General features: G+C 55.8%; 1 protein-coding gene across 1 annotated transcript; it reads right to left on the reverse strand.

Annotated features, from left to right (window-relative positions):
- Positions 1 to 833: 833 nt before the first annotated feature.
- LOC135402109 (protein argonaute-1) lies at positions 834 to 23790 on the reverse strand. Its single transcript, XM_064634888.1, has 19 exons — positions 23641 to 23790; positions 16562 to 16745; positions 15693 to 15813; positions 15378 to 15563; positions 15012 to 15144; positions 14777 to 14911; positions 14422 to 14509; positions 13173 to 13320; positions 12941 to 13060; positions 12045 to 12167; positions 11487 to 11620; positions 10091 to 10275; positions 9778 to 9937; positions 9427 to 9517; positions 7680 to 7874; positions 7422 to 7556; positions 6479 to 6580; positions 5476 to 5675; positions 834 to 5048 (listed from the first exon to the last, which is right to left on the reverse strand). Exons 1-19 carry the CDS (start codon positions 23663 to 23665, stop codon positions 4940 to 4942), a joined length of 2574 nt encoding a protein of 857 aa, XP_064490958.1. The 5' UTR covers positions 23666 to 23790; the 3' UTR covers positions 834 to 4939.
- Between the last annotated feature and the right edge of the window lie 1375 nt (positions 23791 to 25165).

The following is a 25165-nucleotide window of genomic DNA, read 5'->3' on the forward strand; positions in this document are numbered from 1 at the left end:
TCTGTAGTAGAACCCATTTCAAACAGGTGATACAACCCACAAAGCAGCCGATGAGTGCAGAACTTGTGCTGCTGCCCAGCTCAGGACAGAACGTTCTGGTGCTGCAGTTGAGGTAATTAACTAACGAGTGCCTGCCTGCCATTAGTGAGCACTTCCTTAAAATTCCTTGGCATTATTCAAAACCCAGTTACAGCTCAATTGCTGAATCATTCATCAGGAAAGGTCTGTCCCTGCACCTTTGTGAGGTAAAACATGGCCAAAAAACCCAGAGGGTCCAGTTCTGGACCCTAAAAGTCAACCATAAGCTGTTGGCACTGGAGAGGACTAGGATGTTTGCAAGAATTCTGAAGCTGGGAAATGTAAAACCTGATGGGAAATGTAAAACAGGATGGGAAATGTAAAACATGAGGCAGTACAGAAACCCAGAGGATCAAGTTTAACCTCAATCCAAGAGGTGTCTGAAGTCTGTCCTTAAAGCACCTCGGAGGCAGCAGCCCCCGAAGCACTCGTGAGGCTGCAGGAGCAGCACATTTTGATGTCCATTTCTGACAGAACCCAGGAGCCCCAGTCCAGTCAGTTCTCAGATGACACTTTAATAAAAAGTAGAACTGGTTACTGTATTCCCAGAAGTCTTAAGCACGTATTTGTTTACTGAAGTGTTTCTCTCATTAAATGGAGATCTGGACAGTGAGGGGTGTTGGATCCTCTGCAGTATCTGATGCAATTCAGCTCCAGGCAGCGTTTCCCTGCTTGTCCCCAGCCTTTCCCAAGGGAACGGGATGCGCATGTCCCTTCCCCTTCCCACGATGTGACTCAGGAGTGTCACCCCGACATATTCACATTGCTTTTATTTAGGTCTTCCGCCAACAGTTACAGGTAACAGACACTTGGGACTGCAAAGTCGAAGTTGCAAGCAAAAATCAGGACCAAGGCAAAAAAAAAAATAAAATCCACAAAGGCAATTAAATCAAATCCAATATAAATACAATGTTCTGGAGCTCTTTAATCATACTGCTTTCTTTAATAAAGAGGTGGTTATGATCTTACAGTATTTTCTTTTGGCCTAATCCAAGGATTTTGTTACTCTTTACCAGTCTTAATTCCACACATACAAAAAAAACCTGATATTCAACCTTTAAAATATAAGCCATATTTTCTTAATAAAATAAGTTTTGTGCTGCTGCTTGTTTAGTAAGTACTGTACATCAGCTGTTCACGGCTATTTAACAAATGGACCATACAGAGTTCAAGCTAGAGCAAAAAAAACCCACAAGAAAAGTAACAACCCAAAGGGAGCATCCTGTAAACACCCTATGTACAGTCCCACACTTGCTCGTAGAAAGGAGGTACGAAAGGGGCTGGAAATCGAACACAAAAGCACTGGAGTCCTGGAAATTTTCTTTCACAACTATTGAAGTGCAAATCACTCAGGCAAGATATGAATTTCACTTGTTTATTGCTCTCCTGCTGTCTGGCTTCCCTTCCTGAAACAATCACATTCTTTTTATTTCACACTGATTTTCCAAGAAGAAAACCTTCCGCGAGGCAACGCTGGGTGACACTGAGACATCGGGGCGGACACGTGCGATCCCAGAACACCCCGACCGCCCTGGAGCTGCGGGGAGAGGGCAGAGCAGACCTCCCGCCCCGTTCTGTCCAGATATGAGATAAGGGGAACAACAGCATTCAACAGGCAAATGAAAGCCACTCCTCTTCCCACAGAACTGCATGCACCCGGCGACGCTTCCAGTCGCAGACGAGCTCGTGCGCACGGAGAAGGCAGAGGCTCGGAGCCCATCGGGATGTCCGTGTGGGGGTTGTGGCTAACTACAGTCCTGGCATGTACCTGGGTAACACCTATTGCCTACGGCAGCAAAACGCACCTCCACATGCAGCTACTCGTTTGCATCTCGGACAAGAGAAGGGGGAAACGCCGGTGCCGGAGCGCGGAGAGGGCACGGTGCATAGTCCGGTACAGAAAACATGCGGGTCACTCCAACCTCTCTAAAGTTCTTCAAAGTGGAAACTGGGTTTAAAGGGCACAGCAGCTACTGAGTTTGGCTTTTTTTATTTATCCAAAACCATGAAAACCCAACGCAGAGGGTGAAATAAGGGCAGAACACGATCTGCAAGTCAACAGCTGAGAGTTTCAGAAGCTGTGAAGCTTTTGTGTAGTTAAAATTGCTGTTAAAAGTAGGTGCTACATCAGCAAGTCTTCATTCATAGTTTTCTATGAACAGCCACCTTACAAATGAGTGCAAATCTTAAAGGTCCATTTTACATTTCAAGTCTCAAGGTTAAAAAAAATTGTTACAGAGCAACAAGCTGTTTCTGTAAATACCCACACTATCTCTTTTCAAATGGTTAAAAATGGCACGTGCTATGCCACAGCTACTAAAAGACATTTCAGAATTCTAGACCCAACTAAAACACTAAAATAAAAACGAGGAACCAAAATCCCTTTGCCCCTCGCTGCAGAGCAGCAGCCAGGCGCGTTCCGGTGTAATGCTGGTGAACAAACTGATTTGCAGAGAGAACCTTGACCTTGACCCCGATTTTATTCTTAATGAGAAGCTTTCTACCACCAGGTGAGCGGGAACAGCCCCTCTGAGATCGTTTTGCTTTCAATGAACACAAGCCAGAGTTCGGAGGATGAGATGGAGGTGCTGATTGGTGTCACTATGCAGGCACTTGTGTAGAGGAATGTAGGCTTCTCATGTTGACACTTAGTGTTGATGCGTTCCCTACGCTCTAAAAGCCTTCCTAAGAGTTCCCTACCTACTGACCACGGATAGTTCCTGGTCTCCTCCTCGTCACCTTGAGGATATACAGCAGTGGAGGTTGACACAAGGTGCAAAGGAGAATATGAACCAAACACTGTGGTCTTGAGGAAAAATAGGACTGTGCTAAACGTAGGATCTTCACCAAACGTGACATCAGTGGGCTCAGCACTTAGTTTGCATAGCATAGTGATGTCTTCACTGTTCACAAACACGTTGCCCCAAAAGAAAACGGGAAGAGTGAATTCCCGGGGTTAGGACAGCTCGATAGGCCAACATGACCGGTGTGTTTCTCGTGAAGGCAAGGCAAGTTTCCGCGTCAGAAAGTACAAACCAAAGGGGTGTGGATGTGCTCCTGTCCGCGCAGGGCCGGGGCAGCGCTCACGTGGGGCTGCCTGGGACACGCGTCAGGCAGGAAAATGAGACCAGAGCTCTTCCCCGCAGAGCGTGCGCCTCGTTCGTCCCTTGAAGGAGGCGCTGGGAGCACTTTCATCTCAAAAACCCCAGATAATCTGCCCGGGTGATATCGGTACTGAGCTGCCCCCACGGCCCCGCCGCCGTGCGTGCGGTCGCTGCGCAGCAAAACGGGCCTGAAAAGCAGTGACCAGGTTCCTGCGGGGAGAAAGGCTGTTTTCCTGCTACACACACAAATCAGGAGTTTCCCCCGTGACAACAACAAGGATTTCATCATTCTAAGGAATGATCTGGTGTGCTTTCAGAATCAAAACCCTGGGCATGAGAGCAGTGATACTGTGACACGAAGAGCAGCAAAACTGAGCAGCAGAGAGAGTGAGCCGGGAGGTGCTGGAGGTGGGGGATGTGGTAGTTGGAAAGCAGCCAGCCCGGGCAGACACATGCTGGATGCACAGGGACCACGGGCACTGCGGAGCGCCCGGCACGGAACGGGCTGCAGGCGGCAACACTCATCGGACAGGAAACGCTGGAAAGCTCTGGCATGAGCACACAGCCTCAGGAAGTGCGGGGATGTAAACTCTGAGAATGTTAATGACTTGTGGATTTTGGCAACAGACTCAGTATCATATAAAAATAATGTCTAGTAAAAAAATCCCGGTGTCCCATCATAAAAATTCGGGGGGGAAGGAAAAAAAAAAAAAGAAAGAAAAAATGGATAGTGCTTTCTCTCCTCATGGGATGGAGATGCCCCCATTTGTCAGAACAGTTTTAAATAACAAGTAGTACATTGGAAACAAAAATGGGTCAGCAGCCATTAAACGTGTCCTGTATGAAAGTGCACATCTTTCAATGGGGTTTAACCACCGTGAGGTCGTGATCTGACACAAACTGCAACTGAGGACCATAGAAATTAACTCCTTCCGATGGAAATATGGACCACCATCAAGACAAGATTACTAGTTTCCTTACAAGATTAAAAACATTGAAATTTTGCAGCATCATAGTAAGGCACTCACCCATGGAATAGTCTGTGACTGTTGCTTCGAGCGGCAGCAGCTGACTAGCTTGTAACACGAGGAAGACAGTTTTCAGTTCTGAGCTAAGTGCTAGGGTGCCTTACATTATCTGGGGGGAATTACTCGGGGGCGGGGAACTGTTAGTGTTAGAATTCTCCTATAAACTAGTTGGTTTTTTTTTTTTTCCCCCTTAACCCATTAAAGCATCTCATAATCTAAAATATTAGTTTTATAAATCTAGTCTTCTGTTTTAAGGCTCTAAAAATCCCCTCCCCCCAACCCCCACAAAAAATACCTACCAGCGCCTGGTGGGCAACGGAGGACCAAAGCCGCCAGTTCACAGTCAGGAGTCTCTAGTATTGCATCTTAAAAATGAAAACCTGCTTCCGCCTCCCGGGAGTTTTATCCCTTCCCTTGAATGCCTTCATGTGTTTGGTCAGGTCAAAATTTTGCAAAGCCAGAAAAAACTAAAAAAATAATCATCATCATCATCATCATCATCATCATCATCATCATCATCATCATGATCATCAGTCTCTTTCTTCCAATCCGACACAGGTGTTGGATCCTTCTGTCCCGTGGTGCTGGTCTCCTGCCTCGAGTCGACGCTGCCTGCCCTGCAGTGATTTCTCATTGGAAAAAAAAAACAAGGTGTCCCAATGCTTCCTTTTTTGTATGGCTCCTACAAATCTGAAAGCTTTCTTGAGTGAGGTAACAAAAGTTAGGCTTTCAAGCAAAGTACATGGTACGTAAAGTGTCCTGATGAACCTGCACAGCCTTCGCCAAGGCCTGGGGGTCTCTGCCGTTGCTCTGTCCAGATATATGGCTGCCCTCGCCGCTGAAAATCAAGGAAATCGCTGCATAATTATTTCATATTTTCCCCCCAGGAACACTGAGAAACTCCCCTGGAGATGGGAGTCAGCTGAGTGCTGGCAGCACAGGAAGGCACCTCACTGCAGCACATGGAGATGCTGCATGTGACAGTGCCTGTGCCTGGACTGCAGAGATTCCAGCACCTCGAGGCAGCTGGGAATGCTCAGACATGCCAGGGATGCTCCCGCTGGCTGAGATGAGCTCAGGATGGGATTTAACCCTCCGCTACCCCTGCTGCCCTCGTGCTGGGACTTAAGAGGATGCAGCTACATGCAGGTCTCCCCCCAGAAAGGCTGTGCTGCAGCACCACTCGGACACAGACACTTTCATGCCCCTTGTCCCCTGCCCATACCTGGCTGTGCCCTCCCAGGGCCACAGGCTGAGCCCCTCACCTGTCGTGCTCCTTGTCCACGAGGTGGTACCTGGCCCGGAATGCCACCAGCCTGGCGTAGTAGGCTGGGGCTGGGATGGACACGGAGCGGGTGCAGCGCACGTAGGTGTGGCACAGCTGGTACGTGAGGATCTGCAGCTCATCCGCCGTGAACCGGTTGTCATCCCACAGCACGTAGTAGTGGGAGGGCCGGCTCGTGCCCTGGGAAGGAGGGGGGCAGTGTGAGAGGTGCTGTCAGCACCCGGACATGGGCAGCCACGGGCAGCTGCCTCGCACCCTCAGGATCCCCGCCCTGATCCAAATGATCTCTCAGACAGCCTGGGCAGGAGAGAGGCCTGTGCTTCCCTGCTGTGAGAGCCCCACAGGGTGAGGCAGGAAAGCCCTTGGCACCGAGGTGCAAAGCAGCACTAATGCCACTGCCCGGTGCCTGTTCCCTGTGTGCCGCTGCTCCCGGCGTGGCACAGCCCACGGGATCCCCACCGACCCCGGCCAGCTCCCACTGTCCACGCAGGGGAGAGGAGGTCAAGCAGCCTTCCTTGTGGAAGCAGCTGCAGATTAAGTGAGAGCAGTTTTTCCAGCCTGGTTTCTGACTAATCTTGGCTGCCTGCAGCCAGGCAGCTGCAGAGCAGGCAGGGATGGCTGGCCCAGCTCTGCCGCCCACGGCCAGACAGCAGGTCCCTGCTGACAACCGGGTGCCTGGCGAGCCCAGCACGCTCAGACACCAGCTGACAAGCTGCTGAATTGGCTGCTCTGAAGGAGGAAAATCTCTTAGGAGAGATCCTTGGCTCCAGGAGAGAAATGGAGTACGTGCCACACAATGCAGCAGCAGTGCGGGCCTGGCACCTGCTCGCCAAACCACCGCAGTGGCAGCTTGGATCCAACTGCCCTCTCTCCATGCCAGAGGGAGGCTGGGACAGGGCTGGGACAGATGCACAAGAGCAGAGTCTGCCACACCAGCCAAAAAACCCTACAGCACCACACCAGCCATCGCTGCAGCGCGGTACCTGAATGCCTGCATGACTGCACAGGTAGAAGTCGAACTCAAAGGGGTGGGTGATGTTTGTATCCACTGTTGTTCCTGCTGGGATGTTCCCGCTCTTCCCAATCTACAGGGAATAGAAAGAGAGATCTAAGTGCTGCAGAGCTGGGTTATTTCCAGGTGCCCAGAGCACCATCCCTAACACAGCTGCCCCAGGGCCCCAGCGCAGGGTCCCCATGTCAGTGTGAGAGCAGCATGCAGAGCCCCTCCCCAAGTGTCGGTTCCAGGGGGACTCAGGCAGCTCTTCCTGCTCTTCTCCCTGTGTAAACAGGCCTGCTGGCATTCTCTGCAGGCAGCAACATGGAGACAAAGCCAACAGCAGGGTGAGGGTTGGGCACTGGCCCATCCTACTGCAGAGATGAGGCTTAAGTGAGCAAAACTCCAGGGTTCTCTGCAGAACATGTGCTGGAGTCTGTGCCACAAGATACTGGGGCTTTTACATCCTGATCAGAACAGTCCTCAGTTCCCAGGATTAAATCTTGCTGCTCTAACTAGAGCAGAGTCTGGTTAGACTCGATCTACCCACTAAATTCAGATGACATCTAGGAAAAGCGACAGCATCAACGTTGCTGCAGAGCACACACAAACAAGCTGTGAGCAAGGGGTTATTCAGCCTGTCACGTCAGCAGCTCCAGCTATCACCAAAACAACAGATGTTTTCAAGCTGACAGAGGTTATTTCAAGAGTCACCAGGATCATCAGCACCCAGTAACTCATAATAACAGTAAACAGCTGGCTGGGGTTCTAGAGGCAGCCTAATCCACGTGGCTGTGGGAGTCCAGCGAGCAGCACGTTTCATTCAGAACAAGCTCTCGCTGCCAGTGTTGAGATTCCCCCTTGGCAAAGCCAGGGCTGGCTCTTCCATCAGACAGAGATGAATCAGCTGCCTCCCACCCCACAGTGCTCACCCTCTCGTTCTTGTCTGCACAGAAGAGACGGGTGTGATGCCTCTTCTGGACGACGATGTAGGTGATGCCAGGCTGGTAATCTTTTTCCAGTTTGATGCAGGCGTCTCGGATCGCCAGGAGCTCATAGTGAAGGATCTGGAGAGACAAGGGCACAGAGTGTGGGGATACACCAGCACCCAGCTGTCCCTGGCACCCTTGGGGAGCCCTGCAGGAGTTGGTGCATCCCTGCTGCCCGACAGGGATCTGAGGGGTCCTCACCTGTGGGAGCTGCCCCTCGGGAACACCATCGCGGTAGAAGATGATCCTGGTGGGTTTGAAGCGGGTGGATTTGTAGAACTGGATGAGGAGCTCCCTCACCATGTAGGACAGGTCCTCGATGATTTCCTGGCGCGGGCGCTGCACGCGCACCGTGGCACAGTACCGGCTGGGGTGGGCGTCCATGCTGCCCACGACCTGCAGCGACAGGCCAGGCCCGAGTGTTACACGGCAAGGACAGAGGGGATGTGGGACATTCCCAGCCTCCACCTGCTTCCCACATGCACAGCTGGCCGTGGGCAGAGCACCTGAGCTCACAGATCAGATGGGACAGCAAATACTGTACAGGCAGCCAGCACCCAAAAGGGACATCCCTGGTCGTGGCCACATCCCGGTGTCACAGTCTACCATGACCTTTGCAACATTTACAGGAATTTCCAGTGAGACAACTTTGGCTGGTGCCACTGAGTGACGTGGCTGTGGGGGCTGCTGCTGCTCTGCCCAGTGGTGAGGGGGAACAGGGCTGCCCCGGACAGCCACGGGCTGCCCGAGGACACGGTGGGTCAAGTCACCTCAGAGACATCAGAGCAAGAGGCCAAGAGCAGCCAGGCTCGGCTGTGACACAGGGACAGGGGTGCAGTGTGAATCAGGTGCTGGCCCACCCTTGGGGACATGCCTGGCTGCCGTGACTTTGTTGTGTGCCCCATGTCCCCCATCCCAGCAGTGTGAACCTGCTGCCCTTCCCCAGCGCTTTCACTTTTGCTTCACAAACAGCTCTGGGGTCGGGGCTGCTGCACTGGAGCCAAGGCACACAACAGAAATAGTTCCTCCAACCGTGGCCCCCCCTTGCCTAATCAACAACACACCAAGGACAAGGTCAAGTCCCTCTGAAGGCTCTACCCTTCTCCTCCCCTGCAGCTTCAAAAAAGCTTTCATAAAAAGTAAGAAAAAAGCCCCAGTGGTCCTGCACAAACCACAGAAGATGTTTTCAGAGGGGAAGTGTCGCCGCCAGGAAACAGACTGTTCTGTCCCACCCACACCTACAGCAAACAGCCCAGAGCCTTTCCCAACCCCTTCTAATTAAGAAAAAACACTCTTCCAAAGATGCATTTGCATGCCAAGGAAAACCTGAGCTGTGAGTCCTGGAAAGTTAAGAACTTAATAGGAAAATGCTGACGTGCTTAATTAAAACAGACTCTGAGAGAACCTGACACTCTCCTGTGCTCCAAAGAGCAGAGGGCAGCGTCTCCCAGCCTGAGAGAGGGCACGAGCTGCCCCCAGTCCCACTGGCACTGAGCAGCACTTCGCTCCTGGATGCTCATTATTCATTTGAGGAGAAAGCAAATCCTCCTTCCCAAAAGGCTCAGAAGCCCAGTCACCCCAGTTTCCCCCATCTCCAAAATCCCAGCTCTCCCGCCAGGGGAAGGTCCCTCCGGGGCTGCAGCTGGCCCAGGATGCTCCGGGATGACTTGGTGCAGCTCCAAGCTCCCTGCACGTCACGAGCCCCATCTGGTGGCAGCTGCCAGCTCTCCCTGTATCTCCCCAAAACTGCAGCTCCTCTGCCAAGAGGCAGAAGAGGATCAGGGAACCACCTCCCCAGGAATGGGATGAAACACCCGACAGAGCACAGGGCCACCCTAATAACTGTCACCATGGGGACAGCAGTGACACAGCCCCCTCAAGGACACATGAGTCCCATTCCAGTTCCTGCACCCCTGCAGGGCTTTTGGGCACCAAACTGGGAACTTACAGCCGTTATGGAGGGTTTCTTCCCATCTCCTGCCGGTGGGTGAGTGACATCGGCCCCAAGGAAGATCACCGGCTGCTGAAAGACAGCAGAGCTGGTGGGAGAGGAGAAAAAACCACAGTCAGCCTTTAGGACCATCTCAGGGTGATGCCAGCCCAATGGAGATGAGAGATGACACCAAGGACATCTCCTGACCTCCAGCTCTCGCCTGGGCACATCAACAAGATGAGACAGGCTGCAAACCCGCATTTGAAAGAGCTGCTTTATGCAGGCCCCCTCATAAAGCCAGGCAGGCAGCGCCACCAGGGACTTGGAAACAGCCCCAAAACTGTGAGAGGCAGTGGCAGTACGAACCGCTGGTGAGGCACAAGGATGTTGTTGATCCCGCCAAGCTTGACGTTGATCTTGAGGCAGAGGTTGGAAAGGGTCTGCGGGGAGGTTTTCACCACGTTCTTGACCTGGACACACTGCGTGGCCATTCCCAGGAGAGTGTCCCCAACACGCTTCACCTCAGCTGCAGGCAGAGGAAGCAGGTGAGCACACGGGCAACCAGCACCACACTGCTCCCAGCAGCACCCTCAGAAATGGGGAGAGAGAGCACCACGGGAGCCAACCCTGCTGAGCCAGAGCAAAGCCCTTCTCCTCTCTCTACTCGCCCCAGACGCACCGTACACCGGCGTCTTCCCTGGCAGGATGACAATGATGAGCTGAAGGCCCGAATAGGTGTTCTTGAGGTGTCGGAACATGGGCTCCACACTGTCTGCACCCTGGGCGTACTTGCAGAAGCAGGGCTGGCCCTGGATGGGCATCCCAGCGTCCTTGGAGATCTTGCGCAGCTGGTCTGTGAAGTTCCTGTGCCGGGAGGAGAAGCCGTGAGCCCCGAGCCCTCCCGATGGCAGCTGTGCCATCCCGGCACCGAGCACGGAGCCCCTTGGCCGAGGGCTGCCTACAGCACAGAGACAGGGCCATCCCAGCATCCTGCCATGGCTCTACAGCACCCACCAAGTGCACACGACCAGCATGTGTTAGAGCTCAGCTGCCCCCTCTCTGTGCCCTCTTACCCATGTACTGACTCTTCCTGAAATGACAGAGCCCTTCTCTGTTGGGAAGCTGGAGAAGCAGGGAATGGACCTGCTGCCTGGGACAGATAATTTCCAGGTGATTGCAAAGCTGTTGCCAGCCTCACAAAGTGCTCAGCCAGACTCTGGATTTTTGGATTGCCAAGGATGGATTTGATGCAGTAAGAGCCAGAAGGAGCACAGGGCTCTCAGCTCTGCCCCAAAAGGGGCATGGGAGGAGCGTGGTGCCACTCCCACCTGCACCCAGGTACTGCAGACATGGACACTCTGAGCTGTTCCAAAACCCAAACTGACCATGCCAAACACCCAGAAGAGGCACACAAAGCGCTTGCCTTAATGCATCCACTCTCAGTCAGGAGAAACAGAGGCCCCATCAGAATCCAACACAAAAGTGCCCATTTCCCTAAATCAAATAAATTGTCACTGCTCTACATCCCTTCACTACAGAAGCAGTTTCTCTAAGCTACTAAAGCTTTTCAGAAAGCCCAAAACTTCTCCATAATAACCCATGAGAACTTGAGATGCTTCCTATATGAATTATGTTATTTCAGACAGATTATCAAGGAAACTCTAAATCAAATATCCCTCACAACCCCTTCTCTCTGAGGAAATTCAGCTAGAAGAGTTCAATACAGCTTTAGTGCTGGCAGTATCAGCTCATGATACTGCAGCTCCCTGATGCAAAGAGCAGATTGAGGAGAGCCTGACAGGCAGCTCACAGGTGCTCACTCTAACCTGGCAGCTTTGGGATGGCTCAGGGACTGTTTGCAGCCAGGACAACCAGCCAGGCCCTCTGGATAAACCAACAGCAACAGGAACTGAACACCCCAGATCAGACTGGTGCCACGAGCAGTGGAGCTCTGTGCAGCTCCAGCACTGGTGATGCTGGATGTGCAGCCCCAGGCTGGGAGCAGCAGGGTGGCCACAACAGGAGCCACAGCCCTCCCAGCTCCCCCAACCCACACGGGCTGCCCCTTTCCTTACTTCAGCACCTCCTCTCGACACTGCTTCTGCGGGGCAAAGCAGGCAATGGCCCAGACTTTGATCTCAATGCCGTTGTAGAACTGCTTCCCTCGCATGTCCCACACGCCCTGGTTGGGAGTTGCAATGGCCCGGTTCTGCAAGGCAAACAGAGGGTCAGAGCACTGCAGCCTGCCCAGCCCCGCAGCCCAGAGCCCCGCACGGGCCAGGCTGTGCTCCCTGTCACGGCGCCGGAGCCGACTGCTGGCACTGCTGGTGACGGGCAACCCACAGCCTCAGCTCCTCAGCAGTGACAGCAAATTCACCCGACCTGCCCTACCCTGAGCATCCCTCTCCCCTTCACCTCTTGGTTTTGTCACCAGTGACTCTCGGCTACAACTTCCAGACCAGTTATATTGCAAAAAACCCAAAACCCACAAACCGAAGGCACCCTGATAAAAAATTCCAGCTCTAACCTACAAATGTGAAGGTAAGACAAATTTTGTTGAGAAGCAGGGTTTTCAGGTGTGACAGCATCTCCCTCACAGTGCAGCTGAACCCAGGCAGGGCAGCCTTGCTTACCCGGCCTCCATACTGCAGGATGGGCGCCGGCAGGACCCGCCCCGTCACCTCTGTCATGTCATCCTTCACCTTGATCCCAAACTCCTGAATGTATGGATCCAGGTTGTAGCTGGCGTTCTTCATCTGCAGAGGGAAGGAAGGGCCATGGGAGGGAGTGAGACCAACTGCTGCATCCCAGGCAGTTGCAGCTGGCTGGGAACTGTGGGCATTTGTGGGAAGTCCTCTGTCAGGGGAGAGTGAGTGGGTTAACACAAAGGCCCAGACCCCGTCCTCCAAACTGACCCACGGGGACCTGATTTTGGAATACACTGACCAATGCAACTGAAAGCAGAGCCTGCTCCTGAGATTTAAGGCTTCAAGAGAAGGGTTCAGACTGGAGAGACTTATCAAGAGTCCCAGAAGGAATATCAAATGTCTCTGGCTTTGAAAGCTCAGGGACAGCCGTTTGGGGAACAACAGCCCCATTAACCAGCAGCCAGGCACAGACAGAGTTCCTGTACCGCAGCCCCACCATGCACAGCCCCACGTACACCCACAGCCGGGGGCATTTCTCTAATTTGTTTCCCTATTTTCAGTTCCAGCTCCCTTTGGGTCAGGTTCCATCAGCATGAGGACCTGAATTTGCCATACACGCATTTCTACGGTCACTTTGAGCTGGGCTCCCCTGTGCCAGTGTCCATTACACACATGCAGGCACCTCTGACTGGAGATTCAGTGGGAAGAAGGGCATAAACCCACTCCATTAACCCCACCAGCACCTTCTGAGCAGGTCACAGCTCCCCGGTGCAGAGCAGCTGAGGAGCAGGACCACGGCAAGGTCCATCACGGACACAGTGCTGTAACCTGCCCTCGGAGCCGCAGCCCCAACAGGTCCCTCAGGGACTCGTGCCACGTACCAGGCGACTGATCTCCTCCTGCCTGTCTGGGGCAGACCTGGCTGTTGCTTTTATCATGGTTGACGTTTGATTGTCCGTGAGCTTCTTGATGCACCGCTGGCCAGCCACGATGTTACACACCTGCAGGGGAGGGGACAGCACGTGTTGGGGACAGGTGAGACACGAGGGACCACGGCTGAGCACAGCACTTGGGCCCTGCAGCCAGCCCCAGACTGGAGGTGCCAACACTCACCTCCAAGGGCAGGTACGTGTGTTTCTGCTCCTGGCCAACCTGGAGACAGGGCAGGTGGGGGTATTTCAGCTGCAGGTTGTATTTCTGCTTAAAGTACTGAGCCACTGTGCACTCCACAGTCTGACCGCTCTCCAGCTGCAGAGGGAACCTGGCAGAGGCAGGACACGAGGATGCACCTACTCAGAACAGACACTTCCAGGCCTCAGGCACTATGTACTGTGCCTGGGAAGAGGGAGCTGCCAGGCTCCCACCCTGAGCTGCCGTACAACAAAATAAAAGGCATAACGGTGTATTTTCAGAAATGGAGTCAGGAATACTCTGACCCCAGTGTGGGACTGAGGTCCCTAAATAAAGCTCTCCCTCACTAATCCAGCTAATCAGGGCAAATGTTTATTGCAGGAAGTGCCACACATGCCACAGTCAGGTACAGAAATACAGCACACTGGCACTTGGGAGGGCCTGTGTGCCCGGTGCCCTCCCTGGGAGCTGAGCTGAGCTCCAGAGACAGGCAGACAGGCCTCTCCTAGTGTGGGGCAGCAGCCCTGGGGTGGGCAGAGTGTGGGGGGCAGGAGGGGACATTTCCCTTCAAAAACACAGAAAAAAAAAAAATCCAGCTTCCTGGCTGCACGGCTGAGGGGTGCCACAACACCCACAGCCGGAGCATGATACCCAGTCTCACCCAGCACCAGCTGCTCCCAGCTCCATAAAGAGCTCCATGAAAATGCAGAATTGACTTGATATTCTTTATGGAGCCAAAATTAGACAGGAGAGCCAGGCTGAACACCCCGGTGAGGCACCACATTCCTCCTGTGCTTGCCAAGCTCTGGGGCTGTGACCCAGGGATGCTGGAGCACAGGGGACACCGAGGGGTGCCGAGGCCCAGCCTGCTCCCAGGCACACGCGAATAATTCCAAGGCAGACACTCATGTTATCCCCTGACAAAGCCTCTGCTCTGGCAGCAGCTATTTTAAGAAAGAAGAAAACCAAACTCGGAGGTAAAAACTAGGACAATTCCTGGCACGTCAGCTCCCGCCCGCCGCCGCGCTCTGCCTGCCAGACACAGCATCCTCTGTGCTCCCACCTCCCCGCATCCTGCTCCGCGTGTGGCACAGGGCTCCAGAGCCTCCCACACGTCTCCTTCTGCCATCAAAGGCTGGAGCTCCCTGTCCAGCTCTCCCTAACGACACCAGCAGCTGTTAACAAGGAGAACAGCGCGGATTTTTCCAAGGGCACTGCCCACCCGCCTTACGTCTGGTGGCTGGCCGGCCGCCGGGTAACGTTACACACGCGGTATTTCCTCTTCATCTGCCCACAGTGGGTCACCTCCACCTTCAGACCTGAAGGGAGACAGGGAGACACAGCACTGTCATGGTGAAGGTGGGAGCAATTCCCCTTTGCCCAATTCCCCCAAGGCACTGCCAAACCTTCCTTAGCTAATCCCCCACTTGCAGACACCCCGACAAGAGCACGAGGGAGGCAATGGTGCCCCATGAGACATTTAAAATGTGCAACCCTTGCACCCCCACCTCGCTGCAGGGGCTGGGGGGGCCACAAGCCACAGCAGCTGTCAGGGGACAGGTCCCAGTGTTCCCCGGGGGCTCTACCTTTGATCTCCTTGGTGAAACGCACTCTCTGCGAGTCCGTCAGGGGCTTGGGCTGCTCGTCGATGTTACGGATGTCCAGCACCTCGCACATGAACTCGATGACAGGCTGGGCCTTGTAGAAGGCGGTGGCCGACACTGTGGAACAGACACCACGATGTGTCTCTGCTCCCCACCAGCCTCCCCAAACACACCCGGCCCCACCACTGCAGCTCCCCAGCATGAGAAATAACGTCACCATCGATGTTTAGCATCATCTTCCACATGGCAGGCCGGACCGACTGGTGGAAGCCGAACCAGACCTCCCTGCCCCCTCCCAGGGGGTGGTAGTAGCCTTCGGGGGGGGAGAAGAAGGAGCGGCCGACAGGAGTGTACCTGTGAACGGGGGCAAACCACGTCACACAGCGCACACCAGCCCTGTGGCATCACCCCCAGCCCCCCGAGCCAGTGCTCCCCCCCACCGGCTGCACCACCCACTTTATTTCTTTTCCAGGAGCACCCAGAGATGCGGCAGGCACAGCCACCTCCTCCCAGCAACCGTCAAGGCCAGTGCCAGCCACAACAGCCTGGCAAGGGCAGCGGCCCCCTTCCCTCCCTGGCACAGGTACCTCATGGAAGCCAGGTGCCTCATAGCAACATCCAGTGCCTGGACGGACTCCAGGGGGACGGGGATCTGCCCGCTGACCAGGGCCTCGTGCAGCATGCGCCAGCTCACGATGGCCATCCATTTGATGGAGACCTTAAATATCCTGTCCTTGCCTTCCCCCGGGATCGTCACCTCAAAGTCAACCTGGGTGCAGGAAGGAAGGGACAGTGACCGTGGCATCCCCGCAGGGACAAGGTGGGGTTGTTTTCAGCTGGTCCTTCTCAGGAAGGAGGGAGGTCACACTGTCTGCACGGGGCTCGCCGCCCCTCTTACCCGCTCGTTCCCAATGGGCAAGGCTGTGACAGTGTAGATGTTCTTCTTCCCATCATAGACTGGTTTTCGGTCGCCAAAGATTTGCGGTTTGAAGTGCTGCACCATGTACTCCACAACTTCCCTACGCAGGCAAGAAAGAGGGGCAGGGGTGGAGAAGGGAGAGGTTTGTTTTGCCAGTTTCTTTACACCCTGACACCTCCTGTGACCTGTCCAGTGCCCCTCAACCTCCCTCCCCAGGGGACCTGAGAGCTGGGCTGAGTCCCCCCGAGGAGGAAAGCCCCTGGACAAATGGCCACGTGCCTTGCCCCACAGCCTGGTACACAGGCTTTGGCAGAAGGAGTGTCCATGGCACAGGGGAAGGTGCAGCCACCGGAGCTGCCGCAGACCCGCCGCGTGTGCCGGGAGGGAGCGACTCGCTGCCGAAGGCATGTGCAGCATCTGCTCTCTGGCCTTTGGGTCACAGAGCTCCCCGGGCTGCGGGGGCAGGAGGGGACAGGCAGCAAACTGCACATCAAAAAGGAAAACAAAGGAAAGTAAAGAACACGATGGCCTGAGGTCCGGGGTCACTATTTTTAAATGGGGGATTGTTGCCAAAATAACACAGCTGCGTTGGAGCAGCAGGGACCGTGCTGAGGCTCCAGACCACTGAGGCTGCCGGGGAGGAACCAACGCTGCTACACAGATATGGCTGGGGGTTCCAGCCACCCGTGGGTGTTGGGCAGCACCGTGACCCCTGCCACTGCTGTGACCCCTGCCACAACATCACCCTGACGGCTTCCATTGCAAAGACAGAGACAGGCACTTATGGAGCCTCCACAAGGAAACTGGAAGCAGGAAACAAGTGCCAAAACCTCTAATACTTGCCTTACCTGTTGACTCTGCGTGGACATTTGTCGGGCTTGATATCCACTTCATAATGATACACATCGATCTTGGGAATGTCCACTTCAAAGTAGTTGGCCAAGAGCTTGATGGGCTTCCCGACGGTTCCTATCCCGGGCCGCCGCGGCGCTTGGAACACCTGCTGCAAGGGGGGCAGGTATGCGCCTGCAGCTGCGGGAGAGAGCTCAGGTCAGGAGGGCTGGGAGCAACCCTGTGCCCGGACAGACAGACCACGCACAGCCACAGCGCTCTCCAGCACCGCATCCCGAGCCAGAAGGTCCCCCACTACCCCTGCTCCTGGCAGGAGGTGGCAGTGGCAGAATTCAGAGCAGCAGAGGAAGCAGCTTCCCTGGGCACTGTCTGGGGAGCACCAGCACTAGCCAAGCCATGGAAGGGCAGTGCCACAGCAGCCCCACTGCCTCCCTCGGCACTGCCTCCTCTGATGGGAGAGAAGCACCAGCTCCACCAGCATGGAGTTGCAGGTCTGCCCCTCTCCAAGGGGATGCAATTCCCTGGATACTCTGTCAGCAGGGACCTACAGCATTTCCTCTCCATCCTCCAGCAAATTCTGACTTGCTGCTGGAGGGAGGATGTCAAAGAAACAGGAAATACATTATTGCATCTGCACTATAGCAATGTTGAACTGCTGGGTTATGAAAAAAAACCCAAACCCAAGCCAATCCTAAATCCCCACTTCAAGTAGTGGGGGAACCCATAAAGAGGGAGACACCAGTTTTTCCACAATTCCCATTATACAGACTCACTAACAAGGCTCTGGAGACATGGGATGGTACCAGTGCATGGCCACAGGACGGAGTGGTGTTTCTAAGCCAACAGCACCCTCAGACTCAAAGGTATTTAAAACACTGCCAAGGAATTATTCCACTGCTCTCTGAGGTGAGCCTTGTCCTTCCTGCCCCATTCCCACTTTGCCCCTCTCCACCCATCCCAGTTTGCATGTTCTGTGTTCCTCAAGCCCCGTGAGGTCTGGGCCAGCTGGGCCGGTGTGGGGAGTGGGTGTGGGGGTATTCACTGTGCTCCATCTGCACAGCCAACTGTCCTCGCCAGCCCCAGACAGCGGCCCGGCTCCAATTCAGCCTCCTGAACACATGGTGCTTTTAACACCCCTTTCTCCCATCCACTTTCTTTTTAAATACAAATTTCAATTCCAGACTAAAAATACCAGGAGCAGAAAAACAGAAGAGCAGCAAACTAAGCTTCAAATTTGTTTTTCACTTTTGCACCCAACCTCTGCAAGACTTTTCCTGCCGATGAAATGCTGGATACCAAGGGGATGGGACATCTCTGGTGAGCATCCCTGCAGCAGAAGCTCCAAAATCTGTCCTGAGCCTGGGGCTAACCTGGCCCCAGCACCTCCTTGGGCAGGGCAGCATGGGACCTGGAGGAAGGTGGGGATCCCCGAGGGCAGGGCTTGGACCCTGCAGGTACCTGCAGCTGGCCCAGGACAGGGTGACTGCCAGACCCCCCGGACAAACAGCTGCACTTGGCTCCGGGGGCAGCTTGTTTTAAGGAACTGACTTTCAGACAAGTTGCTCCCGGTGTAAGTCATGTCTCCACATGACTAACATTTCTTGGCAGTGGCCAGCTCCCTGCCTGTGAGCTGATGCATTTCTAAATCATGGTTTGCAATCAAAGAGGTGTTTGCCAGCGCTGCAGGAGCCTCCAGTCCCTGAGTTTGAGTGAGGAACCACACAGCCCATCTGTGCAGGACCTGCCAGGCCACAGCAGCTCTCTGCTGCCTTCCCTGCAGCCACATCATGGCCAGCATCTGCAGCTCCTCCTCCTCTGGATCAACTCATCCCCAAGATGACCCCAACAGCCGTGTGTGAGCAGGAAAGCATCTCCATATGCCCAGATCTCCATGTGCCCATGGCATCCCCATGCATGCAAGGGACGCAGGGTGGCCACAGCTTGGCAGCTGCTCTGTGCCACTTGGGTGCCCAAGAGGAGCTGAAGCTGGTTTGGGGCTGGCAGGAGCTGCAGAGGGGCGACCCAATGGCCCTACACCAATCTTACACCCTCAGCTCTGCTCCAGACACTCCAAAAATAAAGCTTTGCCATACAAACCCTCTTGCCACAAGATCCCGAGATGCTTCATGAACATAACACTCTGCAATCAGGCTCATGAATCACAGGTGAAGGAAGAAGCCAGCCTCCAGCAATGCAGGAGTTGGCTCAGGAGTCTGATAGGAACCAGGAGATACAGCAAACACAGGGTAAGATAAATGTGGCTGGAGGGAGCAGCACCCAGTGGCACAGAGATGCTCTGCGAAGAGCAGGGCAGGACCACAACAAGCACTGAGGATGGGCAAGTTCACCCTTGGGCTGACTCAGAGGGTTTTATTTTTGACCACAACACATGTTCCTTGAATGTGACAAGTGGAAGCAGCCGCCACAGCAGCACCTCCAGGATGTGAGCCAGGCTCTCACCCAGCCTTGGCTGCTCCAGCCCAGGTGAGAGGGACCCTAAAGCCTTTTGGTGAACACTTGGGTTGGGTTCATCCCTTCACACACCACATTCCTGCCCTGGGTGCTTAGGGTCCCTCCATGATTTGCCTCGGTGCAAATCCTCCCGAAAGCTGCCCTCTGCCTGGCTTGGAGGATGCTGTGCCAGGGAATCCTGGGCAGCTCGACGTGGCATCCTGGGGCACCTCGTGTCTACAGCCCTGGCAGCAGCTCGGAGCAGCAGCAAAGGGGCCAGCGAGAAGAAGCCTCGTTAAAAAGTGACCCAAAGTGCGTGGAAACAGGAGGGCTCCTGTACACGGGGAGTGGGGGGCTCCTGCATACCTCGACTCTCCATGGCAAAGCTGCACAGGCTCCCACTTTGTCATGTAAATGTGGTCGCCGGGGCCGGGGGCTGCAGGGCGAGTGTTGTTCCTGCAGCACAATGCGGCCAGTGAGCGGGATGAAATCCGCTGCCATTAGGAATTCCGCGGCCCGGGAGGAACCACAGACTCGCACACAAAGCCGTGCCCTGGGGACGTGCCGGCGGCGGGAGCATCGCCGGGTACCGCGGGCAGAGACGGCGGCCAGGGCAGCGCTGCGAGGTGAAAGCAACTTTGGGGTAATTAGCGCTGGGAAACGCTTTGTTTCTGTTATTTATTGTAACAGCTGGGGAACATGACCCACTGCCCAACAGCTGCCTGCGCCGGGCGAAGCCGCCGGTGGGACGGCATGAAATTACCATGTCATTGAAATCCTCTCCAGCGCCGCATTCAGCCGAGGGGCCGCGGGAACGGCGCCCAGACAAAAGGGAGTTTTATTGCGGCGGCGGCGGGTCCGAGCCGGCCCCCTCCCCGCACACCCACCGCCGAAATACAGCCGGGAACCGGAGAGGAGCAAACGGGGCCGCGGCACCACAAACACCGCCAGACATGCGGCGTGGCCCAACCTCACCCTGAGCCATCTCCCACCTTAAACCACCCCAGCAACTACTCGGGAATTGAAACCTCTATCGGGGGGCAAAGCAAGGGGCAGCACCAGCGGGAAAGGCCGCTGCTGGTGGGGTGAGCAATTGGCAATCCAAATCTCCAGGCTCGACACCTTCAAAACCCCCAGCTCTAAGCAGTGACCGATGCCATCCTATGCATCCCAGACTTCAAAAAGCCCCATCTCAGCTCTGCCAGCCCAGATATTGCTGCCTGCTCCTTCCTGAGTCCCCTGAGCACCCCAGGATCACGCAGCTGTGGGTGTTTTTGAGTTTGACACCAAACTGAGTTCCAGCAGGTGATGTCCACGCAGGGCAGAGGCTCTGGCTGCAGCTTCAAACCCGTGTGGGCACCAGAGTCCAGCTCCTGAGGGCAAGGCCGAGCTGCCCAAGTGCTGCTCCTGCCCCGTGTCCAGGTGGCTGCGCCCAAAATATGAGCCAAAACAGGCTTTCCTCTATTTTACCGTGGTACTGATTTCTGAAAGCAGCTGAGTTCTTTGTAGCCTCAAATCGAGCGCTGCAAAGGGCATCGTTGTGCCAGGTCAAATCTCAGCTTCCCGCCTGGAAATCATGGATGACAAACCCCAAAGTACAAGTTATACACCTGCCTGGCCAAGGTAGGTGTCCCTGCAGCCCCACACCCTGCAAGCACGGTGCCACAGCCCAGGCCAGGTCAGAGCAAAGCTGTGGATGCTGTGACAGAGCACGAGGAGCAGAGCAAGAGCACCACCAGCTTCATCACACCACACGCAGGGGCTGCACTCCGGCTGCGCTGGCTCCAGAGAGCGGCAGGGTGGTGCCAGCGGTGTGGTGATGCCAGTGGTGTGGTGATGCCAGCGGTGTGGTGATGCCAGCGGTGTGGTGATGCCAGCGGTGTGGTGATGCCAGCGGTGTGGTGATGCCAGCGGTGTGGTGATGCCAGTGGTGTGGACACATCTCGACCCGCAGTGCCATGAGCCAACACATGAGGGTCCTGCCAAGCCAGCCCTGTCTGTCCAGCAGCCCCACATCCCCCTTTTCCACCTCTTTCATGGTGTGTGAGAAGCTGGCACAGCAAGTGCCACCACCCCTGCCGAGCACACCGGGCAGCACATCCAGGCTGCGTGACCCCGATCCATGAGCTCAGGGTCCCCCCTAACAGCGCCTGGACCAGGCAGGGACTGACATCCCCTGCCAGCCCCGCGGGGTCTCCCACCGCTCCCACACTGGCCAGGCAGCAGCCAGGGACACGCAGAGCCAGGAGCCGCAGACAAAGGCGGCCCCCAGTGCCGGAGGGACAGGACAAAGGCGGCGCCGGCTCCTCTCCGCGTCGCGGCCCCACAGAGCCGCCCCACAGAGCCCCTGGCACAGAGGCTGAACCCGCCTGCAGCCCCGGAGGATCACCTGGCCCAAGGAGCAGCTACTCTGCCTGATTTGCCTTCCTCCCCGTGTCTGCCATCTTAATAACTTGCCTGTGTTTTGTTCTTCCCGGGGTTTAGGGACAGGCTGCAGAGAGTGTTTAGAGATAAACCATACGTGCCTTGTCTCCAGGCAAGGTGCTTCTCTTGGCTTTGTTTCTCGGCCTAATCCCTTCCCAGAGCCAGGCACACGCGATTTCGTGTTTCCTGAAGATAAAGAGCCCCAACAGACGGAGCAGCTTTGGGGTTTTTGCAGGGTTCAGCACAGGAAGACAACGGTTGAGATTAACAGCCTTTAGGAAGTTTGGGAGGGATAAAGAAAACTGAAAGTTGGGGGAAAATAAGTTTAGTTTTTAAAACCATCTGTGTGCCTCCCTGAGCGGTGCTTGCGGGTCAGATGTCCCAGGTTTCCCTTTCCAGGCATCTCCACGTTGGGCACATCCAGGCACACGCCAGTTTCTGCTTTATTGCCCTGACAGGCCACAGCACTGTCAGAGCTTGCACGTGAGGCTCAGCCCATACCCAGGGGCTGTCACAGGCAAAGGGGTGTCATGGCACGGCAGGACCCACAGTGGTTCTGGTGACATGGAGTTTGTGTGTCCCCTGCACACAGGGTGACACAGGTGGGAGCAGACATCCTTCATCCAGACTTGGGTAGGGGAGGGAAAACTCCTCAGGGTGCAGCATCGGAGCCCTGCTCCCAGTGCAGCCCCCATGGCCACGGGGATCGAAACCCAAACCTGTCCCCCAAGTGTGACCCCATTCCATCTGAGAGATTGTTTTAAAACAGCTTAAGAGCATCAGTTCGGGCTGGGGTAGGAGGGTGCAGGTGCCTGGCAGTGTTATCTGCATGGCTCCGAGGCGGCAGTGCCGCTATCGCCCGAGGTGCTGGCAAAGCCCGCGGTGCCGCCAAATCACGGCTTCCAGAGGCCATAAATCAGCCCCAAACACAAAGCGCCAGCAGCCAGAAGGTAACACAGGCACGGGGAGATCTCTGTGCCAGACTTAAAGTAAATATGGTAAGAAAGGACCAAAGTTTGATTACAAACATGCAGCAGGTTTGTGTCAACATCTCACCGGGTCAACGCATTACTGTGGGTGCCAAACCCACCAGCACGAGAGCGGCGGCAGGGCAGTGACCACTGTCCCCATCGCCCCGTCCCTCAGCACGGCAGCAGCTCCCTGTCTCCTTCACCTCATCCCTCCTGCCTAATTTTAGGCACCAAAATCTTCTGTGACTCAGAGCAGCACAAGTTCGCGACGCTCACGCCGGGCACGAGCGAGTGGCCACCGATGATGGCAGAGTTTTGGGGCCTGGACCAAGAGCACAATCGGTGCTGCCGTGCCCAGCCGGTGTGTGAGGAAGGGGTGGGGGACACGGGCATGGCTCTGGAGCTCGGCGCCGCACAGGCCCCGGCACCGGGAGAGGAGACACTTTGTGCTGTCACGGCATTGCCGGCCTGCCACCAGCTCCAGCCTGTCCCTGCGCCCTGAAACCGGGGAAACGGGGAGCTGGGGGACGGTCAGGGAGCTGGAGGCATGGGTGGGGAGCTGGGGGATGGATGGGAGGTTGCACAGGATAGATGGGGTCCTGGAGGATGGATGGAGTGCTGGGGGATAGGTGGGGTGGGAGGGATGGGATGGGAACAGGGGAGATGGAATGGCAGCTAGGAGAATGGAATGGGAGCTCAGCGGATGGAATGGGAGCTGGGGACATGGAATGGGAGCTGGAGGGATGGATGGGGAGCTGGGGGGATGGATGGGGAGCTGGGGACATGGAATGGGAGCTGGAGGGATGCTGCTGCTGCTTTGTACAGAACAGGCCCCTTGCGCAGGGCTCGCCCCGCGCCCCGGGGACCCTGCGGCCGGACGTGCCCCCCGGACCTATCCTCCCTGCTGCGGGTGCTCTGCGGGCACGGACCCCTCCGTCGCCCCCCGCCCGCCCCCGCCGCTCCCGGGGCACCCGGGGGGACGCGCCCGCCCGGCGCCCCCGGCCCAGCCCCCCCGCACTGCCGCTGCTCAGACCCCGCCGCGTCCCCCGGCACCCCCTGACCCCCGGCATCGCCTCCCGCGACCCCGATGGTCGCCGGCATCGCTCCCCGCACGTCCCTCGCTCCCCGCCGCCGTCCCCGCCGCACGCCCGCCCCCGGTCCCCCCGGCCCCATCCCTGGCGGCCGCCGCCGCCCCCGCGGTGCGCAGCGCCCCGATCCCCCGGCGGTACCCGCTCCCGAGGGTCCCGCTTCCATCCCATCCACGCGGGCGGCGCTCCGAGCCGGGGGCCGGGGCAGGGCCGTGCCGGGGCCGGGCAGGGCCGGGGCCGGTGCCGCAGCCGCCTCACGCCCCTCGCGCCGCGCGCACGCGCCGCCGCCGCCCGGCCCCGCGCGCAACAAAGGCGGCGCCCGCCGGCCCCGCCGCCATCTTGGGCAGCGGGAGGGGGGAGCGGGCGGGACCGGGGAGGCCCCGCCGGGACACACCGGGGATGACACACCGGGGAGGCCCCGCCGGGACCCCGCGGCGCTGCCCGCCGCAGATGTTTGTGTCGTGGTTTTTTCCTTTTTTTTTTTTTTGTTTTTCACTCATTTTGTGCCTGGCCGGGCCGAGGGGGAGCGCTGGGAAGCAGTTTTTCTGCTGTTGGGTCGCTCCTGAGGTGCCCTGGGCCTCGCCGGGCAGGGATCCCCCATGGCCCTGCTCCAAGGGCAGAGCATCCCTTTTCCATCCCCTTTTTCCATCCCCTTTCCCACCACACTTACCAGACTCGGCCTCCCCTGCGAGCGCAAACCTTGCCCCTGTGCCGTGGCTTTGGGAACAGTAAAACCCCAGGAGTCATTCCCATGCCATGCCCAAGGAGCCCAGGGTGTGATCCTGGCTGGGCTGTTCCAGGGGAAAGAGGAAAAGCCGCAGGGATTCAGACTGTCAAAGTGTTCCCACCTCGTGCTGCACCCCCAGAAGGGGAGCGAGGAGCTCCAGGTTCCTGGGGGTTGATCCGTGAGATCTTTGCATGATGTTTGGAAGACCCCAGGATAAGTCACCTTTGGCTTCCCAGCTCCTCAGGTTTGCCTGAGGCTGAACCACCTCAGTCCCACACCCCCAGGACGTGCCCTCCTTTAGGATCCCGGGAGATGTCACCCATATTTCTGTCACTTTCTAACTCCAAGCGCATCAGAAAGAGATATTGTGGCAATGAGTTCCACAGGTGACACGTTGTGTACAAGTTTTAATTAAAAGTTAAATAATTTAAGACATTTGTTTACAGGCAACGGTATCGGTTGCTCACTCTGTACATTGCATTTATTGGACAGCAACAAGGAAAAACAGAACATTTGGCACAAGAATGCCAATTTGTTTTTTATTATTATTAATATTTTTGGACACATGAACACAAAATATCCCTGCAGGCTAAAAAAAAAAAAAATACATTGCAATTGTACACGACCAGCATGGGGCTGTGACCCCCAGGACAGTTTAGAAAGTACCTCGTATTGCTAGAGACATACATCCAGTCCAAAGTTAATAAAATACCATTTGAAACATTACAAGTCTAACAATATAGAAACCAAAAAATTACATCAGAAGTCAAACTGAACAAATGCAAACATTTTACATTGAAGTTGCAGCCTCTAGACATAGAAATATGAAAATGTCAATAGCAAGGTCTAAGAAAATCTGTGATATTTAGTGCAAGATCTTTCCTCCAGTGCAAAGGGAAAGGAACTTGCAGTGGATCAGGATTGGGATGGATCCAACGC

Source organism: Pseudopipra pipra, chromosome 24, assembly GCF_036250125.1.
Source record: "Pseudopipra pipra isolate bDixPip1 chromosome 24, bDixPip1.hap1, whole genome shotgun sequence".
NCBI classification, from domain to species: domain Eukaryota; kingdom Metazoa; phylum Chordata; class Aves; order Passeriformes; family Pipridae; genus Pseudopipra; species Pseudopipra pipra.

What these genes read in the sequence shown, in the direction of transcription:
- LOC135402109 (XM_064634888.1), bottom strand. Translation starts at nt 23,665, where the DNA reads ATGGAAGCGGGACCCTCGGGAGCGG. An exon ending in TGCCCATTGGGAACGAGCGG is followed by an intron (nt 15,564 to 15,692) that starts GTAAGAGGGGCG and finishes TCCTGCACCCAG; the next exon opens with GTTGACTTTGAGGTGACGAT. An exon ending in GATGATGCTAAACATCGATG is followed by an intron (nt 14,912 to 15,011) that starts GTGACGTTATTT and finishes TCTGTTCCACAG; the next exon opens with TGTCGGCCACCGCCTTCTAC.